The 17,464-nt window shown below is 57.1% G+C and overlaps 1 protein-coding gene across 3 annotated transcripts in view; it reads right to left on the bottom strand.

Moving 5' to 3' along the window:
* CTBP2 (C-terminal binding protein 2) overlaps positions 1 to 17,464 on the bottom strand; it is a 95,157-nt gene that overhangs the window by 10,684 nt on the left and 67,009 nt on the right. For 2 of the 3 annotated variants that reach the window (XM_060171097.1, XM_060171098.1), the window contains one exon: positions 5,951 to 6,104. In XM_060171097.1, coding sequence (XP_060027080.1) covers positions 5,951 to 6,008 — 58 coding nt within the window. In that variant the 5' untranslated portion in view covers positions 6,009 to 6,104. Of the gene's footprint in view, positions 1 to 836; positions 2,320 to 5,950; positions 6,105 to 17,464 lie in introns of those variants that run through there. The other variant, XM_060171099.1, reaches the window with a different exon arrangement.

Below are 17,464 nucleotides of genomic sequence, written 5' to 3'. Positions count from 1 at the left end.
GGGGGGGGGGGGGGCTGGGGGAGTGTCTCGTTTAAAGGTTGGAAGGACTGCTCAGTGGGCAGGGGCATATCTTAGCCAGGGACACAGTGCAGCGTCTCTCTCCATCTCTGTGAAAAGGCGGCCTGGGAGCACGACCAGAGACACGTACGTGGGAGCGAGCAAGGCCCCACAGAGCAAAGCGAGACGAGAGGCCCGAGCGCTGGCTGACCAGCAGAGGCGCACCTGGATAAGCGCATGTCGGTGCACACGGACCCCGGTTCAAGCCCCGTCTCCACCTGCAGGAGGGAAACTTCACAATAGGTGAAGCAGGGCTGCCCATGTCTACCTCCCCTCTTGATTTCTATCCAATAAAGAAGTTAGGGGGTAGATAGCCTGGTGATTCTGCAAACAGACTCATGCCCGAGGCACCAAACTCCCGAGTTCAATCCCCTGCACCACCATGAGCCAGAGCTCAACAGTGCTCTGTTAAATAACAAAGTAAGTAAAATAAATAAAACAAAAAAAATAATAAAATTAATCTTTTTTGAACGAAAGCATGGCCCTGAGTTTGAACCTTCTAGAACTTGCGGGGGGTGGGGAGAGCAAAGCCAAGTGTCTTGGGAAGTATGCAACCTCCCCCCCACCCCCCACCCCTGCTTGCCCAGGGACCAAAGAGGGGCCACGCTCTTGACTGGCCTGGAGACTCCCATGTGGCATGCTTGGGCAACAGAGCAGAGAAAGGTCCCCATGTCAGCTCCCTTGGGGTTCAGCCTGCAGCCACCTAGCAGTCCCCCGTCCCCACCGCCCATGCACCCCAGCCTCCCAGACGAGGAAAGGAGGGGAGGGGGTGGCATTACTTGCTTCTGAAGCCAGCAAGGTGGACACAATGATGGGAGCCCCCGTGCGCCGGGCCACCTTCTGGTAGGGCGAGTGCGGCGTGCGCAAGCTCTGGCCGGCCGGGGGCAGGGAGGCCGGCTCCGGGGGGGCCCCTGGCTTCCTCAGAAGTTGGGGGCTGGCCAGGGGCGTGCCGGTGGCCCCGCGCTCCCGCTTCAGCAGTTCCATGGGCACCGTGTAGGATGTGGGGTAGGCCGTCCTGGGGCCCGGGTTCGACAAGGCGCCCCCTAGCTGGGGTGGGGGATCCAGCCGGGCGGTCAGGGCATAGGGCACCGGCGAGCTGTACCCGGAGCTGGCAGGGAAGTGGGGCACCGCAGCTCTGGGGCTGGAGTACGTGGCCGCGGTCTCCAGGAGGTGCTGGGACGGGGCGCTGGAGGGCCGCTGGGCCGTGTCCCCAGTGGCCAGCGAGGGCAGCTCGGCTGGCGGGAGTGGGCCTTGGTGGCCAAAGCTGCTGGAGCGTGGGCGGCCTGGGGGGCCTGCAGGGCCCGGGGGACCGGGGGGGCCGGGGCCCAGCCTCTGCAGCTGCATGTCTGTCCGGCAGGCGGCAGCCAGATGGGCCAGCACGCGGGCCTGGCCCAGGTTGGGGGCCACGCACTTGATGTCCGAGTCCTCCAAGGTGGCCAGCACCGCCGGCGAGTCGAAGCCCTGCCGCAGGAGGGCCAGCACGGTGACCTCGGCCAGCCCCCCGGCCCGCAGCAGCGCCAGGAAGTCTGGCCGCGCGCCTTCGTAGGAGACGGGCTTGGAGGGGCCGGGGGCACGGCCGTCCCCCAAACCCGGGTTGCCCTCTGGGGCAGCGTCCACCACCAGGCAAGTGGGAGCAGCCTGCCTGCCAGGAAGCCCCGGCCTCTCTCCGGCTTGGGCGTAGAACGGGGGCCCCTCCGGCCCATAGCCGCTGTCAGGCAGCCCCCCGGGATAGCGCGGCCTGCCCTGCGTCCGCGGCGGGCCCGGGGGGATTGCCTTACCGCCGGGGTCCGTGTACATGGCCCCGCGGCCCTGCGCCTGCTCCCACGTCAGCCTGCAGCCCAGCACCCCGACACCGGGGCCGGGCCTGGCCCCTGCGGCCTCGCGGGGTGGTCTCGGATCTCTGGGGGTCTCGCCGTAGTAGTCTCCCCGCTGCAGCAGGGCCCCGGGGGCCAGCACCGCCTGTCGGCTGGTGTAGAAGGCGGCAGAGTCGGGCGTGGAGCTCTTCCTGCCGGCCGCCGGGCTGAAGAAGGCCTCCCGGGGCAGGTAGGGCTGGGGGCCGCCGGGCATGGCCAGCCCGTGCGGCCCCGGGTAGGGCTGCTCCACCCACAGCCCGTCTCCGTCCGTCAGCGATCCCCTCCGGCCCGGGGCCCGGGGTCCCTCAGCCACCTCCCAGGGGTCCTCGTACCAGCCGGCGGCATCCCAACTCTGCGAGCGAGCGATGTTGGCGTGTCTGCTGGAGATCGGCATGAAAGCCGGAGCCAGTGGGTGAGGAGGAGGAGGAGGAGGAGGGGGGGGGGAGGAGGCCGGCGGCCACTCCTTAGTGACACAGCATCCCTGAGCTGGTCGGTGGCTGCCTGCTCCTGGCAGGGTTCTGCTTTCCTAGTGCGGCCTGAATTATTAATCCTGGAAACCTTAGCAGCAAAAGGCAGCGACGTCCCCAGATCCTCAGGCCCCCAAGCTGGAGGGCTGGATGGGTCCCCAAAAGGCAGCAACGGGCCACCCTCACCCTCTTCACCCTCCTCCTCCAGACTCCCTGCTCACATGGTCTCGGCCTCCCTGGGCACACGGATTAGGAGCTAAATAAAAACCTGAAAGCTTTTGTTCCATGTGACATCTCTCTCTAGCCCGATGAAGCTGGCCAGTGGCAGCTGGGGATTAATTCAGGCTTCGGGCTGGTCTCCCCAACTTTGGGGGGGGGGGGGTTGGGGATAAACTCAGCTCCCTCTCCCTGCACTACCACCCCTACCCCTAGTCCTGGGGTGGGGGGATGGCGCCTCACCCCACCCAGGCCCCTCAGCTTGAGAGTAACAGAAGGAAACAGAAAGAGACAGCTTTTGGCTTTCATGTCACTGGGGACTTAATCCGCCCAAGGAAATGTTAATCTTCCACACAGGAATGAGAGTCCTGGGTGGCGGGAGTGGGCTCCAGGGCTAGAGCCCCCCCATCCCCTCCCCCAAATGTTTCTGGGGCAGGTCACTCTCTGGGTGCATCTCTAAGAGGAACCAGACAAGTCAGGTGGCGTCTTTGCATTCTCATGAAATAGATGCCTCCGCTAGGTGGGGGGAGGGGGGATCAGGGAAGGGAACCCCCCCCCCCCCAACCATGTGCATAATGTGGAATTATTCCTTGCAGGCTGCAGCAGAGGCCAAAGCCCAAAGCCCTGGCATGGGGAAGCAAAGTGGGGGAGCAGCAGCCGCTCCCTGCTTTCTGGGCGTTAAGACCTTATTTCTAAACCAGAGCCCAGCTCAGTTCTGGCTTATGGTGGTGTGGGGGATTGAACCTGGGACTTTGGAGCGTCAGACACGAGAGTCTCTTTGCAGAACCAATATGCTATCTGCCCCCAGACTTGACCCAGTCACTGGGACTTCCCCTGCCAGACTGGGAATGGCGCCTTAGACAGACAGACCAACAAACCGCCAAGACACTGACCCAAGAAGGGTCCAAGCTCGACAAGTACGTCTGTGTCTACTGGTGGTCCCGTTTCAGATGCAGAAGCCAGAAAGCCCTTTCTGGGGGGATGTCCCAGGGGACGACAAACCAAGTGCCCCTTAGGCCCCACCCACCTCGGGGAACCCCGACACAGATACAAAGGGGGGGGTTACAGCACACCTGGTTCAGTGCTCACATTACAGTGTGTAAGGACCTGAGTTCAAGTCTGTGGCCCCCACCTACAGGGGGTAAAGTTTCATGAGAGTTGAAACAGGGCAGCAGGTGTGTCTCCTCTCTCTCTTTTTTGCCTCCAGGGTCATTGCAGGGGCTCAGTGCCTGCACCATGAATCCACCGCTCCTGGAGGCCATTTTCCCCCTTTTGTTGCCCTTGTTGTGGTTATTATTGTTGTTGATGTTGTTCATTGTTAAGACAGGACAGAGAGAAATGGAGAGAGATGGGGAAGACAGAGAGGGGGAGAGAAAGACAGACACCTGCAGACCAGCTTCACCGCCTGTGAAGCGACTCCCCTGAAGGTGGGGAGCCGGGGGCTCAAACCGGGATCCTTACACAGGTCCTTACACTTTGTGCCATGTGCGCTTAACCTGCTGCGCTACCGCCCGACTCCCACTTTTTATTTTTTAACCAAAGCACAGTTCAGCTCTGGCTTATGGTGGTACGGGGGGTTGAACCTGGGACTTTGGAGCCTCAGGCATGAAGAGTCTGTTTGCATAACCATTGTGCTATCTACCCTCCGCATGTGACGTTTCCATGTGACAGTGTCACAGCAGACAGTGACAGCGGGCTGGGAAGTTTGAAGTCTTATCTACTTGACTATTGTATATTTACATAGCTAATGCAATTATTGCTAATCACATAATTACTGGAAATGTACATAATTGCCCCATCCCAACGTGTAATTATAACGTACAGCAATAAATACCATGGATGCCAGTTCTCAAAAATCTACATTTTGGGGCTAAAGGTACCTGCTAACGCAACTGTGGAGGCCCTGGAGATGGCCCGAGTGTCCCCCAAGTAACAGGACAAATCAGACTTGCAGTGCACTCACTCTTCTTTGACAGAAAAGATAAGGAGAAAGAGCCCCCCCCCCATCGCCTCCTCGAGGGGCCTGAGAGTACAAGGTGTCCCTGGCTCCCTTGGGAACCAGAATGAACCTTCCTGGGGAAAGAGCTGGACAGAAGTCAACCGTCTCAGCAGCAACTTCATCTCACTAAGAAGCAAACAGGCGAGGCCAACCTTCCTTCCCCTCTCCCCCACGGGGCGCACTGTCCACACCTCTCTGGCTGACGCGGCGGGCACAGGGCGATGCCTGTAACAGACAGTGCCTCATGCCCAGGCCAACGGCCATTTCTCTCAGCCAGCGTCAATACTGGGGCCCGGTGCCTGCACGGCAAGCCTTCCCGCGGACCCCTGGGTTCTGGGAGCAAGTCAAGTGACCTCTGTGGCTGGTCAAGGTCTTGGGTACAATTCACAAACGCCATCGGCAAACTATCAGCATTAAGAGGGACCTGCCACACGGTGACTCTCACAGCAGCACCCCAGTCATGCTCGATGCCAGGTACCCAGAGGGGCGGAACCAAATGCCAGAGCAGAAGGAATTTCAGACGAGGCTGAAAACGGAGGTTCAGGCCAGTTTGAGACGTGGTCAGACCAAGAGCTCGGGGTGGAGTTTCTAGAGCCTGGGTGCTTGGCACTGTGCTGTCCTCACCAGCCTGTCTGTCGTAGAGACGGGCTGGGGTGTGGGCCACCTGCCAATGCCCATGCTCACGGGAGAAGCAATTACATAAGCCAGAACTCCCATCTGCACCCCAGAAAGAATTTGGGTCCATACTCCCAGGGGGATACATACCGGGGGGGGGGGGGGGGGGGAGGACCAGAGCAACTCCATCAGGACCCGGAAAGAAAAGAGGGGGAAAAAAAAAAAAAAAAAAAAAGGGACATTCAGAAGTAGTAAGAGGTGTAGGCACGACTTAGAAAGGAAGAGGGGACAGGACCAGGGGGGAAAAGGGGGCAGATACATGGAGAGGAAAGGTGGGGAATTATAGCCCTTATTTTATGATTCTGTAAATCAGTATTTAAAACTAGTAAGACCAAAGAAAACTAAATAAAAAAGAGAAAGTATCCCCCCATCCCATGAATACATCCATCCTGTTTGTTCACTGGCCGCTCCGTCTCAGACATTTTCAGAGCGAGCATGGCAGGATCACCCACTGACAATGACCCCTGAGGGCCCGCGGCAGCTGACACGCTCCAGTGGCAAGGGGCCCGTGAAGGGCACCCAGCCAGCCAGGAGGACGTGCCCTGTCACCCCGAGGCCCAGCTGTCATGGCTTAGTCCCAAGTGGGGTGAGCACAGCTTGCTGCCCAGAGCCAGGAAGCGCACGCGCAGGGGTAAGGAGAGGCACAGGCTGTGGGGCCCGGGGCCTGCTGTGCCGGCTCTTACCTTCGCAGATCCTGTCCAATCGTTGTCGCTTGACTTTGTGCTTATCCACAAGGGCCATTCTTTATGGAGCTCTCTGATTCAGCAGGCCAGGCGGTCCTCAGGAACTCAGGGGCTCTGGCAGGAGGCTGTGGGCATCACGCCAACGCTAGGAACCCTGGAATAAGGAGAAAGGAAGCCTTACTCTCCGGACACCCGTGGACACGGGACAGAAGGTCCTGAGGCCAGAGACCACTCTCTACCAGGGCGCACGGCTACTGTCAGTCAGCCCCCCCAATCTCCTGCCTGCTCGCTTGGGGACATATGGACGGCACCGTCGCCTTTCCTGAGAGGACAGCAGCAGCACCGGGCCACACTGCCACCTGTCCTGAGCCACAGGCTGGTGTCTGGAGCCAGAGCAGCCAGGGAGCAGGTGCTGGGCACACCTGCCCTGAGATGCACGGCTGTGACTGCACCTGTGGCGAGCCAGGTGACAGCCAAGTCATCGTTCTGGTGGGAGGCCAAGATGTGACAAAGGCCTCCGGACCTACAGGGCTCATTCAAGGCCCAAGCAAAGCTGACCTAGCACTGTCTCTGGAACTTTCTGGAAGGTTCACACAGGGACAGAGACACACCCCAGGAACAGTGAACAGATTGACACTGGGGATGAACACACACACCCAGGTCCACAGCCTGTTTGTGTCCTTGCCAAGGCCGTGGCACGTGGGAAACCCCAAATGACACCCAAGGAGAGAGGGGGTGTCGCCTAGTTCTTGCCTGCAGGAGGGACTAGGCCAGGCCATGTGTCACACGCCACCATCCCAGTTCTGGACCCCCCTACTACAGCCCCCAGTGACATAAGGGCACAGCTGTCTTCCTGGAATCTGACTGGGTGAGGAGCCAGGCACAGAAACCCCAGCGGCTCTCCCTAGGCTGTCAGGAGAGCAGGCTAATGGCTGCCTTCCCATTTGTGAAGTCGAAGAAGCAACCCCCACCCCAAAATTTACGGCAATAATTATGTGATGGGGCAGAGGGGTGCTCGAGCCATTCCCAGACACATAAATGATTCACCCCCTGAAGCTGGAAGGACCAAGGGCGGCATGGGACGACCTACAGCCAGTCCGAGGGCCACCAAGGCAAGGATCCCGGCAGGTGGTGCAGCCGTGGGGGACAGGCCAGCCTGCGCCTTGTGTGTGAGAGCCAGGGCGGGGCTCCCCACTCTGGCCGAGGTGAGGCAGCAAATGCAGACGGAGAGGGCTGGGGCCCCGGCCACCTGTGAAACTGGCCCAGATGTCCGGCCACCCACGCACAACAGACCCCTGGACAGAAGCCGCCTTGGCGGGTGAGAGGGTTTATCAGCTCAAGTTAGTGAGCGTCTTGGACGTGACAAATAACAAGTATGGCCAGGGGCGAGGAGATGTGTCTCCCTCCCATCTCCTCCAATTCTCCCAGCCAGGCATAATCTACTTTTTTTTTTTTTTTGCTTTCCTTTGAATTTTAATTTGTATAATTAGGCGGCCTTCCTGAGAAATGGATAAGGAAAAGGATCTCGACTGTGCAATCAAAGGAGAGGACTGGCTCCCATCACCCCCTCCACAGGGCCCCCCCCCTCGGGTCTCGGCAAGGCTCACGGTGCCCATGGTGACAGCGAGTCCACCGCCAGCAGGCTGAGCAGGACAGGGCCGTGCGGCAAAACTTCTCATGAGGACCTGGTGCATGTGTGTTCGTCCTTCCTCGGGACAGGCCCCCAGAGCTGAGCTGGCCTGGGGACACTGCTCACCAGGCCCCGCATGGCAACTGAGACTCGCCCAGTCACTGGTAGCGCTGCTGTCCCCACTGGACAAAACCCGGTCAACTTCAATACGGGAAGGGAGTTACCCAGAAGAAGCATCGAGAGGGAGGTGGGGACAGGAGCCATCTTGCCCTCTCCCAGGGGCTGCGGAACAGGGGTGGCCGTGGACTGGAAGAGAGCTCTAGGGCACACTTGTGGAATGACCTGGGAGATGGCCCCGAGAGGCTTGGGCTCTGCCTGATGCCAACAGGCTCATGTGCCAGCCTGTGAGAGCTGGGTAGGGGAATACCAGGACAGGACCCTCCAGAGACCCAGAGGGTCTATTCTGTTATGGGGGAGAGGGAGAGAGAAACAGAGCATTACAAGTACCTTCAAAGAAACTTCAAAGGCCTGAAGTCATTTGACTTAAGAAGTTAAGCTATGTACAAGTCTCTGAACCGGGGGCCAGGCAGTGGTGCACCTGGTTCAGCACACACACTACAGTGCACAAGGACCTGGGTTCAAGCCCCTGGGGGACCTGCAGGTATATCTCTATCTCTCTCTTCCCCATCCCTCTCAATTTCCCTGCCCCTATCCAATAACAAAACAATTCTCTGCACTAGGGAGCTGGGTTCAAGTCCCCGATCCACAGGCATCTCTATTTCTCTCTCGATCAAAAAAAAAAAAAAAAAAACACCCAAAAGAAGAAAAGAAAAAGGGAAAGCCAGGCCCAGTGTAGTTAAGTACTCACATCACAGAGCGCAAGCACCCAGTTCAAATCTTTGGTCCCCCACCTGTAGGGGGAAAACTTCACATGGTAAAGTAGGGCTGGCTGCAGGTGTCTCTCCCTTCCTACCGCTACCCTTCCCTTCTCAAGGTGGTAATAAGTAAATAAAAATTAAAAGAAAGTTAAGCCTATATGGCGCAAAGCGCAAGGACCGGCGTAAGGATCCCGGTTCGAGTCCCCGGCTCCCCACCTGCAGGGGAGTCGCTTCCCAGGTGGTGAAGCAGGTCTGCAGGTGTCTGTCTTTCTCTCCGTCTGTCTTCCCCTCCTCTCTCCATTTCTCTCTGTCCTATCCCACAACAATAACTACAACAACAATAAAAAACAAGGGCAACAAAAGGGAAAATAAATAAATATGAAAGAAGAAAAAGGGACAGCCGCTGGGGAGCAGTGATGCGGGGCTGTGCAGCCGCCAGTCCCGGTGACAACCCTGGGGCCAAGAAAAATAACCAAGTGTTAAGGGGGCAAGGTATCTGCAGTGCTGCTGAAATCCAGATGTAACCAAACCCACGTTCTCTGGAGGTCAGGGCCCAGCAAGACGCAGACACACACTGGCTGAAGGCTGGCTTCAGTCCCAGACCAGCTAATAACAGCATGATCACAAGGCACTCTGGGGCTGGAGACGTAGCTCAGCCGGGTTCTAGCCCTGGTACCATGTGGAGCACACACATGGGGTAGCAGTAAGTGTTGGTGTGTGTGTGTGTGTGTGTGTGTGTGTGTGTGTGTGTGTGTGTGTGTGTGTGTGTGTGTGTGTGTGTCTGTCCGTCCTCTCCTCTTTAGCCAAGAGGGCTGCAGTCAAGGCAGGAAGGAGGGAGGTCTGGGGAAGTGCGGGAGGGGCCGGCTTTCTGCAGTGGACGCTGGGCACAGCTGTGACTGCACCCTGGCTCAGCACCTGGGGAGATTTGCTCATCATTCTCCGGAGGTTCAAAGACAGGGTTCAGGCATGGAGCAGCATGGGAAACCTGGAGGCTGCAGTTCCCCCCCACCCCCCAAACATGAGGCTTCATCCTGGCTCCAGGGGGCAGAGCTGACGAGGCTGGGAGGCACAGCTGGCCATCCATGCCAGGTCTGGGCTCGAGCTGATACCACACAGGAGCACTGTGGACAGCACAGGAGAGAGCTTGTTGGATGGTGAAGTGGTACTGTGGCGTAAATAAATGGCAAGATGTGAGCCGTGTGTGTGTGTGTGTGTGTGTGTGTGTGTGTGTGTGTGTGTGTGTGTGTGTGTGTTTAGGGGGTGTCACTCAAAGGGGTCACGTTTGGCAAGAAATTTCCTTTCCTGGGGCTGCAGTGAAAACTTAGTATGTCCGCAGGGGCCGGGTGGTGGCACACCCGGGTTTGAATTCCTGGTCCCCACCTGCAGAGGGAAGCTTCCCAAGTGGTGAAGCAGGGCTGCGGGTGTCTCTCTGTCTCCCTCCCTCCTCCCCTCTCAATTTCTAGCTATCTCGATCCAATAAATAAAAGTAATTTTAAAAATTGAAAATAAACTTTTTTTTCAAATGTTCTCAGAGTTTGGCGGTTTTGAGTGTGAGCTCAGAGAACCTGCAGTCCCACCCATTCCTTTCAAGTTCTTCCTACCCAGACAGACATACAGACAAAACACCTCTCTGATTAGACATAGAATGGGGGGGGGGGGGTGAGGGGGGCTCCGTGAGGTCAGAGCTTGTAATGCCACAGAAAAAAGGCCAATCTTCCAGATGGAGACAATCCTAAACAAGGGAGTGATTTAAAACTTTCATGCCTTGGGCAGAGGAAGCAGCATAAGGGTTACATACAAAGACTCTCATGCCCGAGGCTCCAAAGTCCCAAGTTCAATTCCCTGCACCGCCACCAACCAGAGCTGGGCAGTGCTCTCACCTTTCTGGATCTTCCAGTTCATCAGAGTAATATATTTTTAAGATGTCTTTATTTCAAAAGAGAGCACCAGAGTGATGACTGGGCAAACACAGGGCCAGGGCTCGAACCCCGGACAACACACATGCACACCCCTACACCCCACTACTGGCTCTTGGCTAAGCTTAGCCAGAGCCAGTCCAAAAGTCCACTGAGACCTCGTCCGCGGCAGGCAGTGTGTGTGCAGTGGCCTTTTGCTAGGGAAGCCTGGCAGCACAAGCAAACACATTTCCTGGGCTCAGCTCTCAAACTCAAGCACCCCCACCCCTCCCCCGAAACAATCGCCCAAGCGCTGGGACCACAAAAGCCCAGCAAAAGCACACTTCCCACCTCCCACCGGCCTGTCTGGAATTTCCACACGTTTCCAAAGCGGTTGACTTACAAACCGGCTTCCAGACCCCACGTGAGTTCATTCAAACACCATCTCTCAAGAATCAAAGCAAAACAGAAACAGAAAGGAGACAAATAAGCCAACGTCCGTCTCAATTAAGGAGCGCCAGTGACGACTCCATTCCCAGTCCCCTCCTCCCCAGAAGGGACCGCCTGGGCTGCACAGGTGAGATGGACCAGCAGCCCCAAGTCCTCCAAGGATGAAGACCCCCCCCCACCCCCACTGCCAGGAGATCATTTTTCTTTCGGTTTTTTAAAATTATTTTTATTTATTGGATGGAGGCAGCCAGAAATCAGAAGCGGGGAGACAGAGACACGGGCCACACCCTGCTTTACCACTCATAAAGCTTTCCCCCTGCAGGTAGGGACCGGCGGGGCTCGACCTCGGGTCCACCACGCGGCCATGAGTTAGTTTCTATCTGAGCAGCAAAGTGAACGGTCACTGAGGAAGCTTCCAGGTCACTTTCTCCACCCCACCCACAGCAAGTCTGCTCAGAGCTCGTCCAGCAATGGGGCCCTGTGGCCAGCAGAGGGCACTGTCACACTTGCAGGCTGCAGGGGACCCCCAACAGCTGAGCCAGCACTGGGGGGGGGGGGGGAGTGCTTCTGGCAAAAGACGGGCCAGTCTGAGCTGGCTTCAGGGTGACATCATGCATTTCCCTGGCAGAGAGGCCGCAAGGGACAGAAACCTCAGCAGAGAACCAAGACACAGCTCCAGCTTTTGTGGTGATGAGGAGAGAACTTGGGGGCCCAAGGCATGGCGGCCCAGTGCTCTGCCACTGAGCTCTCAGCAGAAACAGGTAGGTGTGTGTGTGTGTGTGTGTGTGTGTGTGTGTGTGTGTGTGTGTGTGTGTGTGTGTGACACAGACAGACACACACAGACACACACGCAAGGCTTTGGATACATCTGAGAGAAGTGGACAGGAGGTTCATGTCCAACCTTAGGTGTAGCCTGTGAGTCGGGAGGTAATGCAGCGGGTTAAGCGCATGTGGCGCTTAAGGACCGGCTTAAGGATCCCGGTTTGAGCCCCCGGCTCCCCACCTGCAGGGGAGTAGCTTTACAGGTGGTGAAGCAGGTCTGCAGGTGTCTGTCTTTCTCTCCCCCTCTCTCCATTTCTCTCTGTCTTATCCAACAACAATGACAACAATAACTACAACAATAAAACAAGGGCAACAAAAGGGAATAAATATTAAAAAGAAAAAAAAAAAAAGTGTAGCCAGCTTTGAGTCTGAACCCTGCAAAGCAAAACCCTGCTCCAGTAAGGCTGTCTTGCCTGGTGGGCACCCCCCGCCCCCCGCAGGGTACCCAGGAAGGAAAAGGAACAGGAACAGGGGGTGTGGAGTCCAGTGGGGGCAGCGTGCACACCTGGTGCACCCCCATGTCTCTCTGCAGGCCCAGCACCCTCAGCTGGAGGCCACGTTGCCATGGCAACGGGATGCCACTGAGGAGACAGGCCTGCTCTGCCTGTGACCGCCCTGCCCACATCTGCAGCAGTCGGTGGGGTTCCCTCCCCAGCTCACCGAAAACCACAGAAAGAGAGAGGGGTTTTGGGAGGGGGGTACTTAAGGCAGTGTGATGGTGGGGAGAGGCGGGCAGTGTGGCCCGGGTTCGAGGCAGGTGGGCAGGAGGGGACTCAAGCTGGCGGGCTGGACAGAAAGCTGGCAGGGGGTATGCTGGTGGCCAGGCTCCTTTGTCCTTTCCACAGAGTGCGTGTGTGTGCACGCGTGTGTGTGTGTTTAGTTGCAGGGCAGCTGGAGCTCTGGTCCTGGCACAATCCAGACAGGCCAGTGACCAGGCAGGAAGAAGCAAGCCAAGGCCTCCGAGCCAGCACTAGCTCCAAGGGACCCAGGGCTCTTACCCGAGAGACAGCGTGGGGCAGGACTGACCCCAACAAGAGCCTGGCTGACCCATGTTCCATCTCCAATGAGCTGTCCCCTTCACCGAGGCCAGCTCAGAACTCAGGGACAGACAGATGCAGATAGGTTTTCAATCTGTGCTGGTCACCAGGACTCACACTGGCACAATGCCGCTGTCCCCACAATGGGGGGGGGGGGGGGCGGCACACACCCAACGCTGCTTCCTTTTTCAAAAAATAATTTTAAAATGTATTTTTCTTTATTTTACTATTGGATAGAAATAGGTAAGTCGAGAGGGGAGGGGATTTAGAGAATGAGACCCCTGCAGAACTGTTTCACCCACTCCTGAAGCTTTTTCCCTTGACAGGTGGGGAACGGGGGCTTGAACCTGGGTCCCTGCTCCCTGTAATGTGTGTGCTTAACCAGGTGCACTACCGCCTGGCCCCGGTTTCCCGTTTACCCACGCAGTGTCTCCTGATGCCACGCTGGGCGCTCCCATGGGACGCCAGGGTTTGGATCCAGGTCTGTGCACGAGCTACGGTGCGCGTTCTTCATGGCGAGCTATCTCCCGGGCCTTGGGTCTAGCTCTTTACAAATACCAAGGTCCTTCTGGGTATTTCTCTGCAAGTGTCCACACCCGGCAGAGGCGGCATTCACAAGTTCACCAGGTACCTGGAGACACCCCGCCCCCCCCAAGAAAGCAGCTCTCCAAGGCCTCATAGTGTCAGCCTGGAGACAGACAGACAGACAGTTGCTCACAGATGAAGCTATTTAAGGACAAGGAGTAAGAGGGCTTCCTGCTGTGGATTCTGCTGAAGGCAGTGTCCGCACAGAGGCCAGAGGTCTGGAGGGACACGGGGGATGGGGCTGGCTTAGTGCACATTACATGAGAGCAGCAAGGAGATACAGGGCCACCACAGCCACTCCTCCTGTAGGGAGTCTCGACACAAGGACACAAGGACCCACAAGGACACAAGGACCCACGGTCAAGATCCCAGTCCCCACCCGTAGGGAGGGAGCAGGGCTGCAGGTGTCTCTCTGTCTTCCCTTCCCTCTTGATTTCCCCTCTCTGTCCAATAAACAAATAAACACACAAATAAATAAGTAGAAGAAGCGCTCTTTGTGCCTGTTCTCGCGGCAGGCAGACCCGCTCAGCGGATCCTGCCAGGAGCGTCACGTGACCTCTTCCTGCTCTGGGCTCATCTTGGTAGGTGCATGAGCGGAGTCACTGTCACAATCGGGGGAGGGAGCTGCTACCCTAGGCCAGAAAGACTCAAGTCTTGGTTTGTGGTCTGGGGTCTCACACAGGTGAGACAGCAACACTCCAGGGGAGTTCTCAACATTTCAGAGACAGAGAGATCACAGACCCACAGCTCCCACACGGGCCCCGCTCAAGCTGCCTATGCGTGCGGAGACATGTGCCCTACCAGGCTGAGCTATCTTCTGGCCCCAGAGCTCGAAATCTTAGCCAACTTGTCAGAGGGCAACGGGTGACTGGCACAGCCCGTGGGATCAGCTTCTCTCCGATGTTCAGCAGAAGAGGTGAAGGACCCCCCCCAGTGTCCAGGCACCCACTGACCGGCCGCTCGGGGTGGGTGGATGGGATCCATGCTGGCCACATAAGCAGGCTCCCCAGCTCGAGGGTCTGCGAAGTGGTTCTCACAGACTCGGGTGAAGGACAGACACCCGGACTCAGAGCAGATGCCACTCGGAGCCTGAGGGCAGCTAGGAGTCCCTGCACAAAGCCAGTGGCATCTCTGGAATCTTCTCAGAGTTGCGAAGTAGAAACCCCCAACAGCTGGGCCTGGGTGGTAGCCCCACCTGTGGACTGAGCTGGCTGCCACTAGAGAGGTATGATTCCACACAGTTCCCACCACCAGTGTTCCGTATCTCCTCCCCTCCACTGGAAGCTTCCATATTCTTTATTCCTCTAGGTCTATGGACCAACATTCTGTATGGGGAGCAGAAGGTGGGAGTTGTGGCTTCTGTCATGGCTTCTCCGCTGGACATGGGCGTTGACGGGTGGCTCCACACCCCCAGCCTGTTTCTATCTTTCCCTCGTGGGGCCGGGCTCTGGGGAGGGGAGGTTCCGGGACATAAGTAACTCCTAAGTAACAAAGTACCCAACAATTGCTCTCAAAGAACCTGAGACTTGGTGACTCCTCCAGGTCGCTGCTAGATTCTGATTCCTTCCCTGTGACCTCTGCGTAAGCCCCCACCAGCACGAACAGCTCTAGAAGCTCTAGAGAGGGACTCTAGGAAGCCGGAAGTGGCCAGAGTCACTCCATCCGGCTCCAACTCATCTCATTCAGCCATAGACCTTCCCAGAAGCACCCCTCTGCCTCCCCAGACCAAAGGGAGGGTGCACCCGCTGAGCAGAGAGATGGGTCAGGAATTCAAATGGGATCGTTGGAGTCACACCCCTAGCAGCTGGCAGAGGCCCCCAAAGGGTGTGCTGGTTTGACACCACCACCCCCAACCACACACCAGTCTTCTGGCTTCTTTGTCTCCCATGTAATAAATAAAGTGACTCTTTAAAGACAGACAACCAGACAGACTCAGCATCCGGTCGGCTGGGGCCTGCTGTCCTAGCCCTGGCCACACCCCACCCCGCTGTGGACAGCCACGAGGCCAGGACACGCAGAAGACTGGTCACACCTCTGCCCCCCCCCCCACACACACACAGGTAGGACCCAAGTCCTTAGGATGGGGTTCTGGAAGCTTTTCTCAGTGATGGGTGAGTACTTGGCTTTGTGGCTCTCCCCCAAACTACAACTTCCCTCTCCCGCAAGATCTGGGGAGGGTTGTGGGGGGGTGCAGAAGGGAAGGCCCTCTCAGTCCATGGGGAAATGCAAAAGGGTTAGCAGGTTTTTCTATAAACCAAGCTCGTAGCTCTGATGGGGGTGGGTGGGTGGGTGGAGTCTCACTGGTAAGAAAAAACATCTGTCCCAGTCAAGAGGTCAGCAGGAAGTGAGCGGGGCCTCCCGCGGCTGGTTGGCTAAGCACAACTCCTAGAAAGACACATATGGCTTGACTTAGCCCGGGAACAAAACCCCCTTCATTGTCCTCTCACTGGCCCTGGAAACCAGCCCTGGAGTGTCAGGAGGACGCTGCCTGCCTGGCTGTCACCTCTAGCCACTCCTGGTCACCCTCCCTGCTGTCTGGGCCCAGCTCTCCAGCCTGGTGTTTTCTTTTTCTTCCTCTCTCTCTCTCTCTCTCTCTTTTATTTTGCTGGAAAACAAGCCAATGGACCTATCACCTGACTAACCCAAACAAGAGCTCCCTTTGGAGAAACAGGAAGCTGAGGGCACATCCCAGCCTGAGTCCCCCCCCTCCACGCCCCAAGGCCTGCTGGCTTTGTTTTGTCAGGCCTTGCAACTCACCTTTTATTCTGTCTCCAATAAACTTTCCAGTTCCCTGGAGCAACTGGGTAGCCCGGTCTTTGTTCCCCTGGACTCACAAGCTCTCCACAGACTCCTCTACAGAGCTCCAGAGTGCTCTGGCCCTTACCTGACCCTCACCCCCTGGTCAGTGGGTAAAGCTGGCAGCCAGCCCTGCTTCACCCACCGTCAAAAAGAATGTGCCTCTTTCTTAAGACCAGGCCGGGAGGAAGCCTGGCACACAGCTTCCCTCCTTTCCAAAGCGCTCCATCTAAAGGGTGCCGGCCCAGACACGGCCCAGAATGTTATCTCACCACAGGGCAAGCCCAGCACAGCGGCCTGCACAAGACGCCTCTGCTGAGGCGCGCTCACCTGCCCTGTCCCTTGTGCTAGCCTTGTCCTTACTAACCACCAGGCAGCCCGAACACAGTGTGAGGCCACCTGGCAGGAGAGCACCCTAATTACACCCTGGAATCGGGAGCCCACACAGGGAGGGGACTCAGCAAGAACCATGGACGTCACTCCGAAGCCACTTCCCACAGCCCGTCTGTGCCGGGCTCTGAGATGAGCACTAGCCACCAGGGAGCCAGGTCAGTCAGTCCTCTCCCTCTCCCTCTGTTCTGTGATTCTCAGCGCAAAAGCGGAGTCAGCACCTCCACATTGCTCAGGCAAAGAAAAAAAAAGAAAAAAGAAAAAAAAATCACCAAAGTCACGGCCCCGCCCCGGAACATACCTAAAATAGACTTCCTCGCTTCTCTCAGTCTTATGGTCCCTATTCTCATCCGCTCTATTCCCACTTTCTGGTTCTTATTTATTAAACATTTTGTTCTGCCTCGTAATTTACTGCTCTTCAAACACCAAGTTGCAGGTGCTACTGTGATTCCATCCTGACTTCCCTGGGCAGACGACTTCACCAGTGTGTCCCGGAAACTCACTTCCCCAAAGCCCTGCTGCACTAGAAATAGGCTGGGGGTGTGGATCCACCTGTCAATGCCCATGTCCAGTGGAGAAGCAATGACAGAAGCCAGAACTCCCACCTTCTGACCCCGTAAAGAATTTTGCTCCATACTCCCAGCAGGAGAGAAATGTTAGGGGAAGATGATTCTACAGAGGGCTTGGAATTCTGACTCCATCAGAACCCAGAGAGAGAAGAGCAAAGAAGGACATTTAAAGTAGTAAAGGGTGTAGATGTGACTTCAAAAGGAAGAAAAGGGTGGTCCGGGAGGTGGTGCACTGGGTAAAGCATTTAACTCTCTCAAGCAGGAGGTCCTGAGTTCAATCTCTGACAGCACATGTACCAGAGTGATGTCTGGTGTTTTCTCTCTCTCCTCTCCTCTCCCCATCACTTCTCTTTTCTTTTCTCCTCTCCTCTCCTCTCCCCTCCCCTTCTCTTTTCTCCTCTCCTCTCCTCTCCTCCCCTCCTCTCCTCTCCTCCCCTCCTCTCCCCTCCCCTCTCCTCTCCT

This window comes from Erinaceus europaeus, chromosome 14 (genome assembly GCF_950295315.1).
Source record: "Erinaceus europaeus chromosome 14, mEriEur2.1, whole genome shotgun sequence".
NCBI classification, from domain to species: Eukaryota; Metazoa; Chordata; class Mammalia; order Eulipotyphla; family Erinaceidae; genus Erinaceus; species Erinaceus europaeus.
Note: the sequence above shows the minus strand (reverse complement) of the source record. Positions and strands in the feature narration are given on the sequence as shown.